The sequence below is a fragment of the Lolium perenne genome, chromosome 7, assembly GCF_019359855.2.
Source record: "Lolium perenne isolate Kyuss_39 chromosome 7, Kyuss_2.0, whole genome shotgun sequence".
NCBI classification, from domain to species: Eukaryota; Viridiplantae; Streptophyta; class Magnoliopsida; order Poales; family Poaceae; genus Lolium; species Lolium perenne.
This window is the reverse complement of record NC_067250.2, coordinates 51,870,995-51,890,574: the sequence shown is the minus strand read 5'-3', so window position 1 is coordinate 51,890,574 and position 19,580 is coordinate 51,870,995. Positions and strand designations below refer to the sequence as shown.

The 19,580-nt window shown below is 50.0% G+C and overlaps 2 protein-coding genes across 4 annotated transcripts; one reads left to right on the top strand and one right to left on the bottom strand.

Annotated features, from left to right (window-relative positions):
• Window positions 1–330: 330 nt before the first annotated feature.
• LOC127317534 (uncharacterized) lies at window positions 331–1,428 on the bottom strand. Its single transcript, XM_051348088.2, has one exon. The coding sequence runs from the start codon at window positions 1,270–1,272 to the stop codon at window positions 691–693; it is 582 nt and encodes a 193-aa protein (XP_051204048.1). The 5' UTR covers window positions 1,273–1,428; the 3' UTR covers window positions 331–690.
• A 1,260-nt stretch (window positions 1,429–2,688) lies between these two features.
• LOC127317533 (probable glutathione S-transferase DHAR2, chloroplastic) lies at window positions 2,689–19,341 on the top strand. 3 transcript variants are annotated; one of them, XR_007861248.2, is made up of 8 exons: window positions 2,689–3,038; window positions 4,412–4,502; window positions 4,606–4,749; window positions 5,131–5,248; window positions 6,227–6,367; window positions 7,071–7,171; window positions 17,118–17,243; window positions 19,154–19,341. XR_007861248.2 is itself a non-coding variant. In XM_051348086.2 (7 exons), the coding sequence occupies exons 1-6, from the start codon at window positions 2,828–2,830 to the stop codon at window positions 7,155–7,157; spliced, it is 792 nt and encodes a 263-aa protein (XP_051204046.1). In that variant the 5' UTR covers window positions 2,689–2,827; the 3' UTR covers window positions 7,158–7,171; window positions 19,154–19,341. The 3 variants fall into 3 exon arrangements, 2 of the variants coding, with proteins under 2 accessions (XP_051204046.1, XP_051204047.1); XM_051348086.2 differs by lacking the exon at window positions 17,118–17,243; XM_051348087.2 differs by lacking the exons at window positions 17,118–17,243; window positions 19,154–19,341 and adding an exon at window positions 10,668–10,940.
• The last annotated feature ends 239 nt before the right edge of the window (window positions 19,342–19,580 follow it).

The window sequence follows — 19,580 nt, the reverse complement described above, 5'->3', positions numbered from 1 at the left end:
CGCCTATCGCCCATTGTTGCCGCGTTGCCGCCGCCAACGCGGCGAGGCGGAGCGGCGGCGGTACCGCCGGCGCCACCTGGCGCCCAGCGCTCCCGTGCCGCCCCACTCCCCCCCCACACTCGCCCGGCGGCGGGCGGTACCGCCCGCGCTGCCGCCCGCGTTGGCACCAGCCTTCTTCTTCTTCTTGAAATATCTTTGTAAATTGATTGATGAATGAAAGCTGGCAGATTTGCTGTCCTAAGTAGTTGGATTATAGTAGTATTAGTAGTCAGTCATATATTCCTTTTATAGGACATATCTTTGCAATGAATGAATGAAATCCTCGACGTGTGAAACAGAAAAAGAAAAGCTATTGAATTCTTCGTCATACCGTCGACTGCAACAGGACTGACGATAACAGAAATCTACGGTACAAATTATCTGCTGGATATACAAGTTGATGACAGACGATGATGATCATATATACAGGCGCGGATGCATACGGCGTTGTATTTTGTTTCGTTCGTACAATGACGGAGGAGAAAACGAAAGAATTGGAGGAGCATCACCACCACCACCACCACCACCGGCCAATGGGCACCATCCACCATCCATCCAAGAGGAGGAAAGGGACGTCCCAGCCTTATCGCCTCCGCCGTCCCACTATACCATTGGTTGGGGGGAGAATCGGTGGGTGCGCTGCCGTCATCATCAGCCCTTCGCGGCGGCGATGGCAGCGGGGGGAGCGTGCGGCGGCGGTTGGTGGTGGAAGAGCGAGGGCGCGTCGCGGGCGCCGAGGTCCATGGATGTCCTGACGGAGCCCGGGGGCGCGGCGAAGCGGGCGGAGAAGTCGGGGTACTCGGCGCCGCCGTCCTCCGGGCTGCAGGCGCCCTCGTCGAAGTTGAGGGCGTAGTTGAGCGCGTCGTAGTTGAGCTTGCGCCCGCCGCCGGCGCCGGCGTGGCGGTGGTGGCCGCGGCGGAAGCTGCGGATGAAGGTCTTCCAGCGCGGGCCGGCGACGAGCTCCGACCACTCGCGCACCTTCATGAGCGCGTCCACCCCGCGCCGCCACCACCGCCGCCTCCCCGCCCTCGCCCCGCCGTCCCCGACCTGGTGCCACCACTCCCCGTCCGTCCCCGCGCCGCCGCCCGCCGCGCGGCGGGCGTACGAGGAGGTGGAGGAGGACTGCCAGGGCGCGGAGAAGCAGCAGCAGCGGTGCCGGCTGCGGGAGAAGAAGGCCGCGTCGGCCTCGTCGAGCCCCGCCGCCGCCGCGGCGGCGCCGTCGCTGGTGTCCATTGGGGGGTGAGATTTGGGCGGTTGCGGAGTAATGTCTGGGCTCTGTGTCACGCGGAGGAGGGGAACGACGAGGGTTTTATTGGGTAGGCGGTTCCGGCGCGCGCCCCCTCGTGCCCAACTGCCACCCCTTGGGCGCCTCGTGACGGCACGGTCCGGGCCCACCGCCGCGCGTTGGCACGCGGGACCCGAGTGTCAGCGGAGATAGTTGTGCAGTTGGGCACCGCGTCGCATGCGCGGCTGTTTATTCCACGGTCGACTGACAGGGACAAGTGGGGCTGAGTTCCGGCGGGCATGGCTGTCAGGGATTGTGCTTCAGTGACTTTGTCAGTCCACAAAGTCAGGTGTCACTTACAAGTGGGGCCATATGGGGTTCACATAATGAAGGGTTCCACTTGACCCCACTTGTAAGTGACACAAAGTCAGTGACTTTGTGGGCTGACAAAGTCACTGAAGCACAATCCGGCTGTCAGTGGGCCGGGCTGTGCCAGGCAGCGTGGAGTGTGTGGATTTGTATGCGCTTTTCTTTCCCTGGATTTAACATTTAATGCAAAATATTTTTAAGAACCCATTTTCATCTTTGCACTTTTTTTTGCATCGACCTCTTTCAAACTATATCCCATCTTGATAGCTTTAGACGCCTCTACTTTCGACTTGAGACACTTGTTGTACATTTATGCTTCGTTGAGTACCTTGGTTACTAGTGAACACATAATTTGTCCTATACTATACTAATACTGCAACACACGCTGGGTTCTCAATTTGACAACGGGGACGCTAACCACCGGTCATTGCTCAAAGATAACCATTCTCGTGCTACAGAGTTGGTATCATCCTCATCCCCATTAACCATCATGGAACTAGTTCTTCTACCATCCTCATCCCCATTCCCATCGGGTAAGGAAATCCATCGGTTCCCGTCCCGGCTTTAGCCAGTAATTGCAAGCTCAAAATAAAATGGCTGCACTTCTCAAGTAGGGGCAACGATGGAAATGAGAGGAGCAGGTGATGTCAACGAGGTGATGAAGAGGATTGGAGAGTGCAGATTGATGTGTGCGTGAGGGAGATGGGTTCGGGTTGCACGCCCGTATATTGCGGCAGCGGCTGCTAAAGAAATTGGTAAAAGAAAGAAAAATGCATTCCCACAATCCCACGGATGATTCGCATACGACAGCCAGTGGCCTTTGGGAAGGTCACAAAGCCCAATATTTTGTTGTCATGAGCAAAGTCCAATACTAATTTATTAGGTACCCTGGTACGTGTTATGAAACAAAAAAAGAGGCCCAATGGGTCTAAATCGTCGTGATCGCTCTCGGGAAACATGCCAGCTTGATGGGCTCCAACGGCCCAACGGGCTCAATTGCTCCACGACTAGCACCCAAACAGTTGCACGGGGAACCCGCGACGAGAAGCTTCTCGAGACGGAGACGCACCGGAAGCCGACGGGAGCGCACGTACCACGCCCGCTGCCGCTGCCGCTCAGATAAGCTTCCGCCTCCACCTCTCCTCCCACAGCTCGCCGCCGCCTCACCCCGGGACCAGCCCAGACGAGCTAGCCATGGCCGTTCTCCTCCGTACCACCACCTGCGCCACCGCCACGACCACCGGCTCCTCCTCGACCCTCCTCGCCACAACTTTCCGCCGCGGCCGCCGCCTCCTCCCGGCTCGCGCTTCGCCGGCGCGCCGCGTCTTCGCTGCCCGCGCCTCGGCCGAGCCGCTCGAGGTCTGCGCCAAGGCCTCCATCACCGTCCCCGACCGCCTCGGCGACTGTAAGCACTCTCTATCTGGGTGTCCGACTGCGCGATTTATTTCTGGCATATGCATTAGAAATGCAAGGGAGGGACCGGACTACCGGAGGCATTGGTAATGTAGGATTTTAGGTTCCATTTCCGTTAATTCTGGTTTGGAAACAAGTATAATCATGCTGTGCAAGGGAAGTGGGGAAAACTGCAATTGAGAGTATTCTACCAGATATTTGGGCATCTCAAGTTCAGTGTCATTCTGGTTTGGGATCCCTTGTGGTTTTTCATGTTGGATTAACATATTCATGTGGTTGACGCGTGGAGGAAAGGAGGTGTCAGAATCAACGAAGTGGGTGTAGTTGTTAGAGCGCATAGGTGGGTGGGACTCAAATGTGACAAACAGTATTCGGGTTGTGTGCTTATTTGAGTTATCATCTTTGTGTTTGAAATGCTTGTCCATAAGATCTACATGTAAGCCAAATAAACATTGTAAGCTAGTGGGCTGATTCGTTTTTTTTTCTTGGTAATTGTTCATCTTCGTGACTTGATGACTTTGGCACTAAATCTGTAGTTTGGCAGGCTAAGAATTATTTCGACCACCATTTTAGTTTTCTGCTAAGCAGAATTGCTGGACTACAAAGTATGCTAGCACTTCTTTGATTTTTTTTTCCGGTTTACTAAAGTTTACTATTGGGATCTGGCGTAAGCCCCTAATAAGCACGAACATCTAAGAGTTCAAACGCAGAGTAATCTTAGAACTGGTTTTCGAGTAATTGTCAGCTTATGTCATTTGAACTGATCGACAATGTAGAAGGGTGGCTAGTTGGTTTCATGAAGGTCCAGAGACAAATCATAGTTTGTGTAAATTAATACGTAAATGCTTTATTGTGGGTTTGTAACATAATAAATACAAATTTCACTGGATTAGAGCAAGCAGAGTAATCTTAGCACTGGTTTTCAAGTAATTTTCAGCTTATGTTATTTAAAATGATTGATAATGTAGAAGGGTGACTAGTTGGTTTCATGAAGGTCTAAAGACAAACCATAGTTTGTGTAAATCAATACGTAAATGCTTTGCTGTGGGTCTGTAATAACTACAAATTTCACTGTATTAGAACAAGTGCTATTAGAACACTAGACATAGCTGATGCAGTCTATTTTTGTCAACCATCAATTTTTAAATAACATATACTGATCCTGCAAATTTAAGGGCCACTATATTGGCATCTGAATGATATAAAGGAATAACATGTAGGCAGCTTTGCATTCCTACTATCCAATAGCATGAACTGCTGCGGTGATACCCCAACTGATAATTTTAGTCACATTGCATATAGTATTTTTAGTTCTATTGTTGAAACATTTTTATCATTCTGTTAAATTTCACATGTTGGTCGCAGGTCCATTCACGCAGAGAGTTTTGTTGACAATTGAGGAGAAAAACCTGCCGTATGCTTTAAAACTAGTCGATCTCGCTAACAAACCTGATTGGTATGCATCTGGATGAGAAAACTAACCTTGATATTCATATCATTAGTGGGTCTTCTTTTGTTGAAAGTTCCATGGCCATCATTCGTTTTTATCACTTCATCAGGTTGTTAAAAATTAACCCAGAAGGTAAGGTGCCCATTGTAAAGCTTGAGGACAAATGGGTCGCTGATTCCGATGTTATAACACAAGTACTAGAAGAAAAGTATCCTCAACCATCCTTGGCTACCCCGCCAGAAAAGGCTTCAGTGTAAGTGGTATTTCCAGCGTCTTCATCAACAGTTATTACATGAAATTAGTAACTGTAGTCACATCCCATTTAGAGATGAAAAGTGAAAATGCTTGTATTATATCTCTGAGATGTGCACAACTATATCTTTTGCCCATTTTTTTGGTTACTTTTGGCTCTGCATTTTTTGGCAATAGTGGTCTGAGTGTGAGTGAGTTAGTGAGTGTGTGTCCGGAAGGCCCACGGTAGTGTATATGTACTCATACCTGTAGCTACCAACTTACCAAGTAACTGAGAATTCTAGAATTTCCTTCAAGGCCATCGTATATATATATTTTTTTTACTATAAGGCGTTTCTGTTAGTCCTGCCCTACTAACAATTTTTCACAAATTTCTATGCAGAGGGTCAAAAATATTCTCCACCTTTATTGGTTTTCTCAAGAGCAAAGACACCAACGATGGAACAGAGCAGGCACTTCTTAGCGAGCTAACATCATTCGACAGTCATCTAAAAGACAATGTAAGTGAGCTTAGTGGCAATATCAATGTTTGAGGAGATGGTCTAACTAGTATTGGTTTGACAAGGATATCTACTTCTGCAATGTTGTTGCGCTATCTACTTGCCAGTCACACCGCCCACATGGCTATTTCAATTAGATGAGTAGTCTCATGAATTGTGCCATGAGTATGACCTTATGATTACTTAATCTTAGCTAGACATAGCTGGTATTTTTTTCTTAGCTCTAGCAGCCGGTTGTGTTCTTGTGGCTCTAATGTGCCTATGACTAGATATATATTGCTTTCTCTCTTAAAGTAGGATACTCAAGGTCTCAAGCCTTAATTTCATATATCCTTAGTGTTATTTATATTGTTTGTCATCATACTAGGAGAGTATTACCAATCTGTACATTCGTGAAGTCAGACTCGAGTTTGATATTCATAGTTCAGATACCTTATGCTGATCTAGAATTACAGTGACGATATAACATACCCATCTGAAGTTATGCTACTAGTTTTATTCACCTGGTCAGAACTGCTTGATATACAGATGTGGATGATGTTGCTTGTCCACAGCCTGTTGTTTGGTAGTTTGGCCCTTCCTCAAATTTTTTTTGAACAATGCCATTGCTGCCCACTCTTATCAATCAACTTTATATCTGCACATCATATGTTTTAGGGTGTAATATTTGCTTAACATTATCGTTCTTTTAGTAGATCTTTTTACGGCGATTTTATCATGTGCTTATTGTATCCCCCAACTCCTGCTCCAGATGTAGCGGAAATCGGATTTGCTTTGGAAGTTGAAATTATGCTCAATCTCCCATTAGGAATGTACAAGTCAAGATACTCGGATAAACTTAGCTTGTTAGATGAATTTATTATGTAACATCTTAAACTATATTTGATTTGATAATGTTGTTTCTTACCTTGCAAGAACCTTCTATATCGACATTCTTGTTTTCGGTATTAACATGCCTGTGGATGACATTTCGTGCAGGGACCATTTATTAATGGTGAAGCAATTTCTGGAGCTGATCTCTCTCTCGCTCCGAAATTGTATCACATGGAGATTGCTCTAGGCCACTATAAGAATTGGTCTGTCCCAGATTCACTTGCAAATGTGAAAGCATACATGAAGGTTTGTTCTTATCTTGTACAAGAAACTTTACATTTGTTTTTGGGGTATCTTGTACTCCCTCTGATCCATAATAAGTGTTCCCTCTGATCCATAATAAGTGTCAGGGTTTTAGTTCAAATTAAATTTGTCCAAATTTGAACTAAAGCCCTGGCACTTATTATGGATCAGAGGGAGTACTTAAAAATATAAAAATGAACAAATTCATATGCCATCTTTCACCTAGTGTATTATCAAAGGTGCAACCAGGTTCTTGAGTAGTTATCATGGCATGTGTGCTCTGCCCTTCACTGTTTAATAAAAAATACGATTAGACAAACTTATTTTTGTGGAAAACTGCAAACAGTAACATAATGCCCGAATGTTGTTTATGTCATTTTGACATTCACATGAACAATTGACCATGGTTAATTATGAGTGGCATATAATACACATGCCCTGCTTATTTAGAAGTAATGATGGCCTATTCTTGTGCTGACTATATGGTGCAAGACTGCAAGTAGCCCTTAGAAAAACTGGCATGCACTTTGTCTGTACTCTTTTTTATGATAGATTAATGCATTCGTGCTTCTAATACAGATTGGTATATTAGGCCTGCTATCTTTCTATTAGTGTGTAAAGTTCTTCTGGGCATACAATTCAGGTGTGTCAGTGTGTGGATATTGAACATCCTATCTTAACTACACATTTGACTTTTCTATTGCAGACTGTTTTCGCAATGGATTCATTTGTGAACACTCGGGCTCTGCCAGAGGATGTCATTGCTGGATGGCGCCCAAAAGTCATGGGTTAAGTTACAGATGTAAAGTAAGAAATCCAGATAAACTGCACTGTACACTCTTTTTAGAAGCAAATAAAAGACTACCTTTTTGTTATTATTTCTCCTTTGCTGAAATGATGATGATATGGTAGGACACATGGTTTTATAAACTGGCAATATTACTCGTGCATACAAATAATACATGAACCTGGTGCATTCTTGCCGGAGGTGACAGAGTACTAACACGAGATTAAGTGCAAGAAAGTGCCTCACTTACATTAAGCCAAGAGATGCTTAGTGCTAGCTTTTCACCAACCATTTGATGAATTAGGGTTTGTCATGCCAGATTTGAACTTTCTCAACTGATTAGGGTTATGTTGTTATAACAAAAAAGACAAAAGAGAAGGGGTCTCTATTAAGGTTGGATATGATTGTCAATTAAGTAAGGAGTGCGTGCTCGACGACTGTGATGTTTGGCGCTGTAAACTAACACATATGTCACAGTGATATTAACCTGGTTCAGCTGTGCCCCACAAGGAGAAGGGCGTCAACCCATCAATGGGTGTGGCCTCAAGCTCAATCGGGACGGTCAGTTCTGCGCCTATGGAAGGCTTTTTGGCAATAGGGCAAACATGTTCTTAGTGAAGCTTCCTCTCTAGCCGATGGAGGAGCCTTCGACACAAGAGGGATCACCTCCAAAAAGCTTAGGCCACATCTAGGAGACATGGGAATTATGTTCAAATGAGTGGTGAACTGTAGGGAGCCATGGTGTGCCTCATATAGGCTCAAGCCCATGTACAAACGAACCTGCCGATGGATTGTTAAGGTGGGGGCATTTTAGTCAAATTTGGATCTCCCTCCGAAAAGCTTAGGCCACACCTAGGAGAGGTGAGAATTATGTTCAAATGAGGTGGTGAACTATAGGGAGCCATGGTTTGCCTCATATAGGCTCAAGCCCATGTACAAAAGAACATGTCGATGGATTGTTAAGGTGGGGACATTTTAGTCAAATTTAGTCTATGGTGGACCATGGGCTTGGAGTCTTCCCTAGTGGGCATGTTTGCTTGTTGGACGCCTTTGACTTCGTCATTTAAGTTTCTTGTATGCATGTGCTTTTCTTCTTCGGTATCCTGGTCAATGCATTTTGTAAATTGGTAGTTCCCTAGTCAGAGTTGATATTCTCCCTTAAACTGGTTGTCTTTGCTGAGACTACACTCCAGGGTGAAAATTCTTGATCTGCCACCTCCTATCAGTTGACTGTTAAGTCACTACTGAAAAATGACCTTTTGAACATGGTAACGAGTAAAAGAGATATATTTCCCCTGCCCTTTGCAGCTTCATAACATATTGACATTAGGAACAATACTAGTAAAGTTGAAAGATAACAATTCTACTAACAAGTTCAAAGAACCAGGGGCGAAATGGTCTTTTCAGCTATCAAAGTTAACGGCCAATGATTGGTCAACTAATTGAATGGTAAATCCAGCCAGAAAAAGAGTTTTCTCATTAAGAACTCTAAGCAAACCTCGTAGGAATTCTGGAGTTAGTCATGGTAAGAGAACATCAGGGGCTCAGGGCAAACTTAAATCTGTATGAGAACTACTCTTAAAGAAGAGTTAATTTCACCATTTTGTTACCTATGTTTCTAATTCAGTAAAGGATGTATTTATGTATGCCTTGCATGGCAATCCTAGTGCACATCTCTTAGTGCCAGGATTGGTGCAGCATAGCTTGTGGTCTGTCCCCCTCAGTACATCATTATTGTGTTTACCTGTTGCATATGATGATTCCCATTAAGGTTCTATTATCCCTATACCTCTAAGGTGCAATGCAAATACATAGTTCCTCAGACGTTTCTTTGTGAAGGCTTCCGAATTGCGCCAACTTCCAGAACAATCATTTCCGAATTGCTGGGCGGCTGCCTACATGGAAGGCTGGCCTCATGAACAAATCCGGCTGCCTCGCCATGGTTAAGTTCGTCCTCAGTGCAATCCCGGTTCACCAGCTCTTGGTCTTTGCACAACCAAAGAAATCCCTGAAGGCAATGGAGAAGTTTGAGCGCGGATTCTTGTGGGCTGGGCGTGCAGCCGCCAATGGCGGCCACTGCCACGTCAATTGGAAACGTGTCTGCCGGTCCATCTCCCTTGGAGGCCTGGGTGTCCATGACCTCGAGCGTGATGGCTATGGCTATCGCGCACTGATGACAGTCGTGCCTGGCGTGGCCTGGACCTGCAGTTCTCGGCAGATGAGCGCGCGCTATTCTTCGCCTCCACTTCCATGAAAGTTGGCAATGGCCACAAAGCGCTGTTCTGGGAAGACCGCTGGATCAGCGGACAAGCCGTGTGTGAAATCGCGCCGCTTCTGTACAACTGCATTCCCAAGAGGAGAAGAAAGCTGAGGACGGTCCATGAAGGTTTCCAGGGAAACAGCTGGACCCTCGACATCCAGGGAGTGCTCGGCATACATGAAATTGGGCAGTATCTACTGCTATGCTATGGCAGAAGATTCAGAGCACCACCCTGAGCACCCAGCCTGACCAGCTTGTCTGGAAATGGACTAACTCTGGCACCTACACGGCCAGTTCATGCTACCTATCTACCTTCCATGGATCAACCACTTGTTTCTCCTGGAAGCTGATTTGGAAAACATGGGCGCCGCCTAAGGTGAAATTTTTCCATTGGCTGGCCAACCTTGATAGATGCTGGACCGCTGAGCGCTTGACTCGCCATGGACTGCCTCACCACTCCAGATGCCTCCTCTGTGATCAAGAACCTGAGTCGATGCGGCACTTGCTGCTGGAATGCCCCTTCACCAGGCAGGTGTGGCATGAAATTCTTGCCTGGCTCAGAATGACAGCCAGGCCACCTGATGGCGAGCTAACCCTCATGGAATGGTGGCACAAGCAAAGCACGACACCCCTAGCCCTATGCGCAAAGGACTGGCCACCACCACCCTCCTGATCCCCTGGATGACTTGGAAGCATAGAAATGACTGCGTCTTCGAAGGCGCCCAGCCATCTGTCCACTCTCTAGTGACAAGAATCAAGGAGGAAGGCAGGCTCTGGGCGCGGGCTGGTGCACAAGGGCTTAGAGTAGTTTTGCCTCCCACCTGAGACGTGCACTGATTTTTGGTCCAATCCCTGTAATCTCCCTCCTAGGAGGATGTAACCCAAACTCTTCCTTTTCAATGAAATGGAACGCAAAGGTCCTTTGCGTTTTCTCGAAAAAAATAAGAATGTAATTGCAGTCTGAATAACATATTCCTCTGCTATAGAATACTTATTATTCTTTTTGAAGAGAATTGCTTGGTCAGGGAGGCGGTTGGAAACAAGGTTCTGAATCTCAAGGCCTGTGCAATCCTGAAACCCACTTCATTTGCCTTCTTTTTTCGAGATTCACTGTCTTGCTTATAGCCAAATGGTTGTAGTATTTCCATAAAGTTTATTATATCTGCATATTTAATGACCATCATGTCTCTTGTTCCATCGAAATAGCACACAAACAACCAAATTCTGACGGGTTCCATAAAACTGGATGCTAGCAGGGATTTGTGGAACTGGGTGAATGGGGATCAAATGTAAAACTGAAAAGTGAAACTGCTGAATCAAGGTGCTCAGCTATTACTGTTCCAAAAAAAATTGTGTTATAATGGAAGAGAAAGTTAGTATCTATTGCTAAGGGTTATTCTCCTCCACTTGAGTGTTGAATAGCGGCTTTAATTCTGAAATATATAGGTAGGAAGCTATGTGAAACTGTTTGTGCTACCTCCTACAAAAGTCCAGAGGCTAATATATGTCCATCATTTTTTCGCAAACAATTGCATGAGCTCAGTGCACTTCATATATAAAAAGAAAATAGTGTTACGGTAATAGGATACTATGATAACACTGCATAACAATATTACTTGTAGTTTTTTCAAGACTAAAGGTTTGATGATAAACTATCACAAAACTACAGGTTTTATCGTTTACGTGGGATCTCCACCTGGGCCCACATAAGATCCCGTGTTTGTTTCATGTTAAGAATTGATGTATTGGGTGTGTGGTGATTTGGCTTGTCTTGGAGCCGGTTGAGCATTTTGTTATTCTACGACACAAAGATTTGTCGTACAAGATAGGGCCACAACTTGTTATGGTAGAGACTAGGGTTCTACCGGGTTTAGGGCGGAGGTTGTAAGGGTGGAAGTGAGGGCGGAGAGGTTGGGGAGCTCGGCGCCGGCGGCTGGGCGCCGTCGCGGAGGAAGAAGGAGGCGGCTAGGGTTGGTGCGGCGGGGGCTAGGGTTCTCCCGTCTCCCTTCAGGAGACGAGACGATAATGATCTTGAATTATTGTCTGATTAATCTTGAAGGGATACAAGTGTTTATATAGGAGGACGGCCTCCTCGAAACCCTAATTTACTTGGGCTAAGCCCCTAATTTACTTGGGCTAAGCCCATAACTAGCCACTAGTGGGCTTCCTACGTGTATAGGTCAGACCGACCATAACATCTCTCCCCGCCTTCTCAAACAGCTCGTCCTCGAGCTGAACTTCTGGAAACTGCTGACGGAGATCTTCAAGCTTCTCCCAAGTCGCCTCGTCCTCGGGCAGGCCGGTCCAATGCACCAAGACGTGCCAAACACCACGGCGCTGCTGGGCCTTCAACACGCGAGCCACACTCGCCGGGGCAGGCTCTAGACGCCCATCCGAAGTAGGTGGAAGAGCTGGTGGTGCAGAAGGAGGGTCGCCCCGGTAGGCCTTCAGGAGGCCGACGTTGAAGACGTCGTGGAGGCGCGAGCTGCAGCAACTCAAGGCGGTAGGCGAGCGTGCCGATGCGCTCCGACACGGAAAGGACCAGCGTAACGAGGTCCCAACTTGCGCCCGGAGCGTGGGTCCAAGGACCTGGTCGTCCGGTGAAGAAGGCGAGCGGACAATCGCCCACCGCGAACTCCGCCTCGCGATGGTGTGCATCATAGTATTTCCCGCCAGCCGCCGAGCCTCGAAGAAGTGGCGCGCGCCTCGGCCCGATATCTCGTCGCGGCACGCAGCAGTCATCCGCCGTCTCGCACGGCCGTGCGGCCCGTATAGGGAAGCATCACCGGTGGTGGCCTCCCGTAGACCACCTCAAAGGGAGTAGCGTGCAACATGGAGTGGTAGGACGTGTTGTAGCAGCATTTCGGCCCACGCCAGCCAGTCCACCCAAGCTCGTGGACGATCCCCGGTGATGCAGCGCAGGTACGTGGCGATGATCTTGTTGACGACCTCGGACTGGCCGTCCGTCTGAGGATGAAACGCTGTACTCATGCGGAGCTTCACGCCCGCCAACCCAAAAAGGTCCCTCCAGACGTGACCCGTGAACACAGGATCACGATCACTGACGATGGAGGATGGAAACCCGTGGAGGCGAACGATGCTATCGAAGAAAGCGCGTGCCACGGACGCCGCCGTATAGGGATGGCCGAGGGCGATGAAGTGCGTGTACTTGGAGAAGCGGTCAACCACCGTGAGGATGACGGACTTGCCGCCAACCTTCGGTAGCCCCTCAATGAAGTCCATCGAGATGTCCGCCCACACCTGGACGGCACGTCCGATGGGCGTAGCAAGCCTGCCGGACGGAGCGTCTCCGTCTTGTTCCGCTGGCATGTGACACACGCCCGCACCCAGTCTCGCACCAGGGCGCCATCCCCTGGAATGTAAAAATCAGCGCGGAGACGGTGCAGGGTCTTCTGGGCGCCCTCGTGACCTGCAGAGTAAGCCAAGGACAAGGCCTGGTGGCGCAGGTCTCCATGATCCGGCACGAAGATGCGGCGGCCATGGAGGAGTAGTCCCTCGTCTGTGCGCCAGCGCTGACCAGCTCGCCGTCGGCCAGGGCGGCCGGCGCAGCTGCGCATCCGCAGCTCGTGGCGATAGCGCGGCGAACCTCGTCGATGAAGGCGAAAGATGGCCCGGAGTAGATGCAGAGGGCTGCACCGATCGTGCGTCCACGGCATCGTCAACGTCTCGGCGGGACAGGCGTCGGCGATCGTGTTGAGGCGGCCGGGCGGTACTCGACGGTGAAGTCGAAGCCGAAGAGCTTGCCGATCCACCGGTGTTGCGGCACGGTGGAAAGGCGCCGATCCAAGAAGAACTTCAAAGCCGTAGTGGTCCGTGCGCACACGGAATGTCCGGCCCCAAAGATACGCCCGCCGCGATGGCGCACCGCTGAACCAGCCCGATCAGCTCGCGCTCATATGCGGCGAGCTTGTGGTGGCGCGCGGCGAAGGGGCGATCGAAGAAGGCGAGTGGACCCTCGCCCTGGTGAAGGATGGCGCCGGCCGATGCCGAGGCGTCGCGATCCACCACGAACGGCTCGTCGAAGTCCGGCATCGAAGAACGGGACCCGTCGTGAGTGCCCGCCGCAGGCGGCGAAGGCCGTGGCCGCCTCCTCGTCCCAGGAGAAAGCGTCGCGGTGAAGCGGCGCGTGAGGTGCGGCGATGAGACCGAAGTCCTGGATGTAGCGCCGGTAGTATCCGGCGAGGCCCAAAAATCCGCGAAGAGCTCGTGGCGATTGGGGCGTTGGCCAGGCGGCGACGGCAGCGACCTTGTCCGCGTCCATCGCGACACCGTCGGCGGAGATGACGTGGCCCAAGTATGCGACGGAGGTCGTGCCAAACGAGCACTTCGAGCGCTTGAGGTGAAGACGATGCGCTCGAAGCTCGTTGAAGATGATGGCCACGTGCCGCAGTGCTCCGCCCAGATGCGCTCGTAGATCAAAATATCATCAAAGAAAACAAGCACAAAGCGTCGTAAGTAGGGGCTGAGCACGTCGTTCATCGAGCCTGGAAGGTCGCCGGCGCATTGGAGAGGCCGAGCGGCATCACCAAAAACTCGTAGTGGCCATGGTGAGTGCGGAACGCCGTCTTGGCGATGTCGTCCGGTGCATGCGCACTGATGATAGCCCGAGCGCAAGTCGAGCTTGGTGAAAAAGCGCGCCATGCAGCTCATCCAGAGCTCATCCACGACGGGACGGGGAACTTGTCCTTGGACGTGACGGTGTTGAGGGCGCGGAAGTCGATGCACAAACGCCACGTGCCGTCGGCCTTGCGCACCAGAGCACGGGGCACGTAATGGTGACGTCGAGATCCGTATGATGCCCCGTGCTAGCATGACCGCCACCTGGCGCTCGAGCTCGTCCTTCTGCACCGGGGGTACTCGTGACGGCCGCACGGCTACGGGTGCCGTGTTCGGCAGCCAGTGGATGCGGTGGTCACAGTGGTCGCGAGGAGGGAGGCCCTGCGGCTCGTCGAAGAGGTCGCCGTCTTCGCCGCAGAGGCGGCCAGGAGCGGATGCGCCTCGTCTAGCGCGGCGGCCATCGTGTGTAGCCGCGGGGATGTGCTGCTGCCCACGCCCGTCCGGTGAACACGGCGGCCGCCCTCGCGCCGTAAGATGAGGGACAAGACGTCGAGGTCCCACAGATGGGGCCTAAGGTGCTCAGAAGTCGAGGCCGAGGATGAAGTCGTAGCAGCCCAAGTCGATGCCGACGCAGCCGATGGAGAACGGCTCGTCGCCTACGAGCACGGGAACTCGTCGCGCCACGCCCGGCACGTAAGACGATCCCCGTTGGCGACGGTGACGCCGTACTTCTCCGATCCCGCCGCCGGAGAGCGCGGCGGCGCATGGCGGTGTTGGACAGAAGTTGTGCGTGGAGCCCGTGTCCACCGCCGTAGTGAGACGCTCCCCTGATCGTCACCGGCGCATCGTCTTTGCCGTTTTGATGCCCGCCATAGCATGGAGAGACACGACGAAGGCGGACGCGTCGGACCGGCGCGTAGGTCGTGACACCGGCCTCAGTGACGGTGGCGGCCGCGAGCTCGGCGGTGAGGGCCTCAACGTCGGCGTCGTTGACGGTCTCCAAGTAGAAGAGGCGGGCGCACGTGTGGCCCGGCGCGTACTTCTCGTCGTAGTTGAAGCACAGCCCCGGCGGCGCCGCTCAGACGCTCCGCAGCCGTCGCCCGTTTGAAGGCGAGTTGGCGCAGCGGGCTCGCGGGCGCAGCCGGCCGGCGGGCGTGGCGGGGTGGTGGGCGTCGGAGCGGGGGCGGGCGCGCGGACGAGCGCCGCCACGCCGCGCGTAGACCTGCCGCATGGCGAGGGCGCGCTGCTCGTAGGCTCGTGCGTAGTACATGGCCGTCGCAGTCCGTCGCTCGCGCATCTCGACGTCGACGCGGATGTAGTCGGGGAGGCCGCCGACGAAGAGATCGGCGCGCCGGCGTGCCGAGACGCCCGGGCATGGCACGCGAGCGCTCGAAAGCGGTCGGCGAAGTCCTGGACCGTGGTGGTGAAGACGAGGCGTCCCGCTCGGCGAGGCGGCCGCCACGAGGGTCGGCCCAAACCGCCGGAGGCACGTGTCGCGGAAACGCTCCCAAGGCGGCATCCCGCCCTCGTCCCGCTCGAGGGCGTAGTACCAAGTCTGCGCGGCGCCCGTAGGTGATAGGAGGCGATCCATGTGCGGTCGGTGCCGAGCGTCCGCCGCCCCCGAAACCGCTCACACCGGTTCGGCCGATTCGGGGGTTGGTGGCGCCGTCGTAGGTGGCGAACTCCGGCTTCGTGAAGCGGCGGCTGCGGTGCCACGGGCGGGACCTCGGGGTGTCCGCCCGGCGGCTTGGGTTGACAGACGTGCTTGCGGCGAAGGGCCCCGCAAACCCGCCAGACCGCCAGGGCGATGGCGAGCGGCCGGACCGTCGTCCGCGGCGCAAAGATGGGTGTAGACGGCGCCGCGTCGGTCCACGTGGGAATCGGCGAGGGCGACGGCGGCCACCACGCGGGCCGGCCTCGCTAGCGGCCGAGGCGGCGCGGGCGGCAGCGAAGCGGCGGTCGGTGGGGCGGCGGCGTAGCGGCGGCCGATGGCGGCGGGCGGCGGAATCATGGTCGGTGGGGGCGGCGAACGGCGGACAGCCGTGGGCGGCGGTTGCTGGCCGGCCCGATCTCCGCGAGCTCGAAAGCGGATGGCGCGGAGGTCGTCGGCGAGGTCCGCCAAAGTAGCGGGCAGGAGGTCGAGGCCCGTGGGGACGGCGGCGGCCCGGTCTCCGTTGGCGGCGGCGGCGGCCCTCGCAGCGTGGGCGCCGGTCATGGCGGCGGGAGTGATGTTGGTGGCGGCGGTGGACGTGGCGGCGATGGTGTCGACGGGGGGGCTATTGGAACCCATGAGACCTAGGCAATCTGATACCAAAGTGGTAGAGACTAGGGTTCTACCGGGTTTAGGGCGGAGGTTGTAAGGGTGGAAGTGAGGGCGGAGAGGTTGGGGAGCTCGGCGCCGGCGGCTGGGCGCCGTCGCGGAGGAAGAAGGAGGCGGCTAGGGTTGGTGCGGCGGGGGCTAGGGTTCTCCCGTCTCCCTTCAGGAGACGAGACAGTAATGATACTGAATTATTGTCTGATTAATCTTGAAGGGATACAAGTGTTTATATAGGAGGACGGCCTCCTCGAAACCCTAATTTACTTGGGCTAAGCCCCTAATTTACTTGGGCTAAGCCCATAACTAGCCACTAGTGGGCTTCCTACGTGTATAGGTCAGACCGACCATAACATGTTAATGGTAACATTTTTCTGTCATGATGCCATTTATTCTATATTCGAGTTAGTAAATCATGGTATGGATGTATTAGGCAAAAAACTCATTATGAAAAGGAGCATGTACCACTCTAGGTTCTCGATCCTAAATCTAGAAGGATAGAGATTGATAAATTGATTAATGATATTGTGGATAGTAAAGCAGACAATGACTGTTTCGGTGCTTCTTGATACGATAAATAGTTCCATACTCGAGTATGTCCCAAAGAATGTTTACGATTTAATGGAAGATGTTTTGGAAATACGAAAATCAATTGAAATGCTTTCACATTGCGAATTCTGATGGAGGGCATCCAAAGAGGGAAGAAATGAAATAAGGACTGACCAAAGGGAAGCTTAGTGATTGTACTAGTTTTCAGCTGTACAATTGTGCATTGCATGTATTTCTCCAACAATTTTCAATGTTCTTTATGCAGTATAATTACTGGGAAAAGGTGCCCCATTAAATGGTTCTGATTTTTCTCCATTCCCCATTTATGAAAAACTGGGATGTTGGTTTAAGAGATTTATATGACCATGAAAATGGGCGTGGTCATGACAAGGTAAACCCATTAAGTCTTGTTGGTATTAATTTTCATGTATTTATTTACGTGTTGAATATGTAATGCTTCTCTTATGAAACTTAAAGATTGATGAACATGCCTTTGCGAGGACAACAATGTCAAGGCTCCCCTAAAGCAGTAGCATAGACCAAGATATCTCAAGCTGCAATTAACACAATTAAATCAAAGGCTTCCCTTAGTATGGAGCATTTTATGGAGTATATTAAGTATTCTACAAAACAACTTAATAATGAGATACAGAGGGAAGCTTTTGATTTAGGTGTGTTACTTGCAGCTTGAGATATCCTAGTCTTTGCTTTATTAGGGGGAGCCTTTGGTTGTTGTGCTTGCAATCTATATTCATCTGAAATAAAGTCTAAAATCTACAAGTTAAATGAGAAAAACATTACTATATATAAGCACATAAATAGATGAATACATTTTTGAAGTGTATAAAGTAGATTGCCTAGCCATTTCCATTAGTTCGGACTTTTGGTTGCGTTGGCTAGTGCATGAAGCTTGACTGGTATCAGAGCCTAGGGCTCGAGTTCGAGTCCTGGCTTTCGCAATTTAGCCTAAAATTGTTGTTGCCCTCTCGGATTCCACGTATAGGCCTGTTGAACCTGCCTCTGACTCTACATGTGTTGACTTGTCTTCCCGTCTTCCCGTCACACGTGATTTCGGACTTTTGGTTGCGTTGGCTAGTGCATGAACCTTGACATACATGAAACTATTACCAACAAGACTTAATGAGTTACTTTGCCATGACCACTGCCATTTTCATGGTCATATAAATCTCTTAAACCGACATTAGTCTCATCCCAGTTTTGACAAGTGTGGGTACCACAGGGGAGAATAATCAGGACCATTTAACGGATGCACCTTTTACCAAAAATTATACTGCATAGAACATGCAATGCACAATTGTACAGTAAAAAAATTGCTAGTGTAACTATACAAACACCAAGTTTCCCTTTGTCGAAGCCTTAATTCCATACAATATTTTTTTTCACTTTTTGGATGCCCTCCATCAAATTTTGCAAGAGAAATCATTCTAGTTGATGTTCGTATTTCCGAAACATCTTCCACTAAATTGTAAAAATTCTTTAGGACATACTTACTCGAGTATGGCGCTGTTACCATACCGAGAAGCACTGAAAGTCTGAAACCGCCTTTTGGACAAAGTCATTGTCTTTTGCTTTTACTATCCAGTATCATTTATCAATATATCAATCTCTACGATTCTAGATTTTGGATTGAGAAATTGGGGTGGTACATGTTCCTTTGCATAATGACCTTTTTTTTTCTAATACAAACACGGCATCCACACCATGATTTACGAACCCAGATATTAGAATAAAAGTCATCATGACAAATAGAATATTCACCATTAACAGGTTGTGGGGAGCCCATATCTTTATGAGGTGACTTGGGTGGTGACTTTGGTGCACATTAACCAGTAGTTTGTGATACAGTTGATCACTAAATCTGTTTTGTGTAAGTTGTAGTTTCTTGGGTTTTACTCGTAACAATATTGCAGCGAGACTGCACATGATAGTTGGCAACTTTGATTTACGTAAGTGTTAGCTACCTGCTGCGAAAATGGTTCAGTGGTGCTTAAACATGAAATGTGTATATTGATAGGATATGATCTATGATTGATTGACTGCTATTAAGGAAGTCTGCTCAAATGACGATGTTTTTTTGAACCTGCTGCCACAGTATGATCTTGTTTGTCTTCCTCAACTGCAGCTACCATGGATACTCCATTCTAGCTGGTAGTGTATGTTTATAGGGAAGTGTGAATCTGCCATTCAACTATTTGCATTTAAGAGCTGTGCTGTCACTTTTTGCTTAAAATCAACATACTGTTCTCAGTTGCTTATACTGTTACCTTTCTTCCTTGTAAGGAGAGAGATTGCTATCAGAAGATCTCTGAGGAGGTTCCCAATTTTTTTTCCTTGTATATGAGTGAGCCACGGGCATTTACCGAAAATTTTCATTGTAAAGCTTTGAATGGTATATAATTGTAACTTGTCACGGAGCCCATTTTGTTTAAATGTATAAATAAACAGGCATGCCTGTCTCCATTGTCTCACTGTTTATTATAAAAATACTTGCCAAATTTATAAGCTGTGGTACGGACCAAACTTTTGGTGATCTGATGAAAAGTGAACTCGTTAATCCATCTATTTCATTGTAAATAAGTAGTCTCCTGATTTGAGTTTGTTGTAGAATCATCGAGTATTAAAGCCAAGCATGTAATTATTTCGAGCATTGTTATCCTAGGCCATGTCCCACAACTTTGAGATACCTTCCTGCCGGGCTGTAGTTATT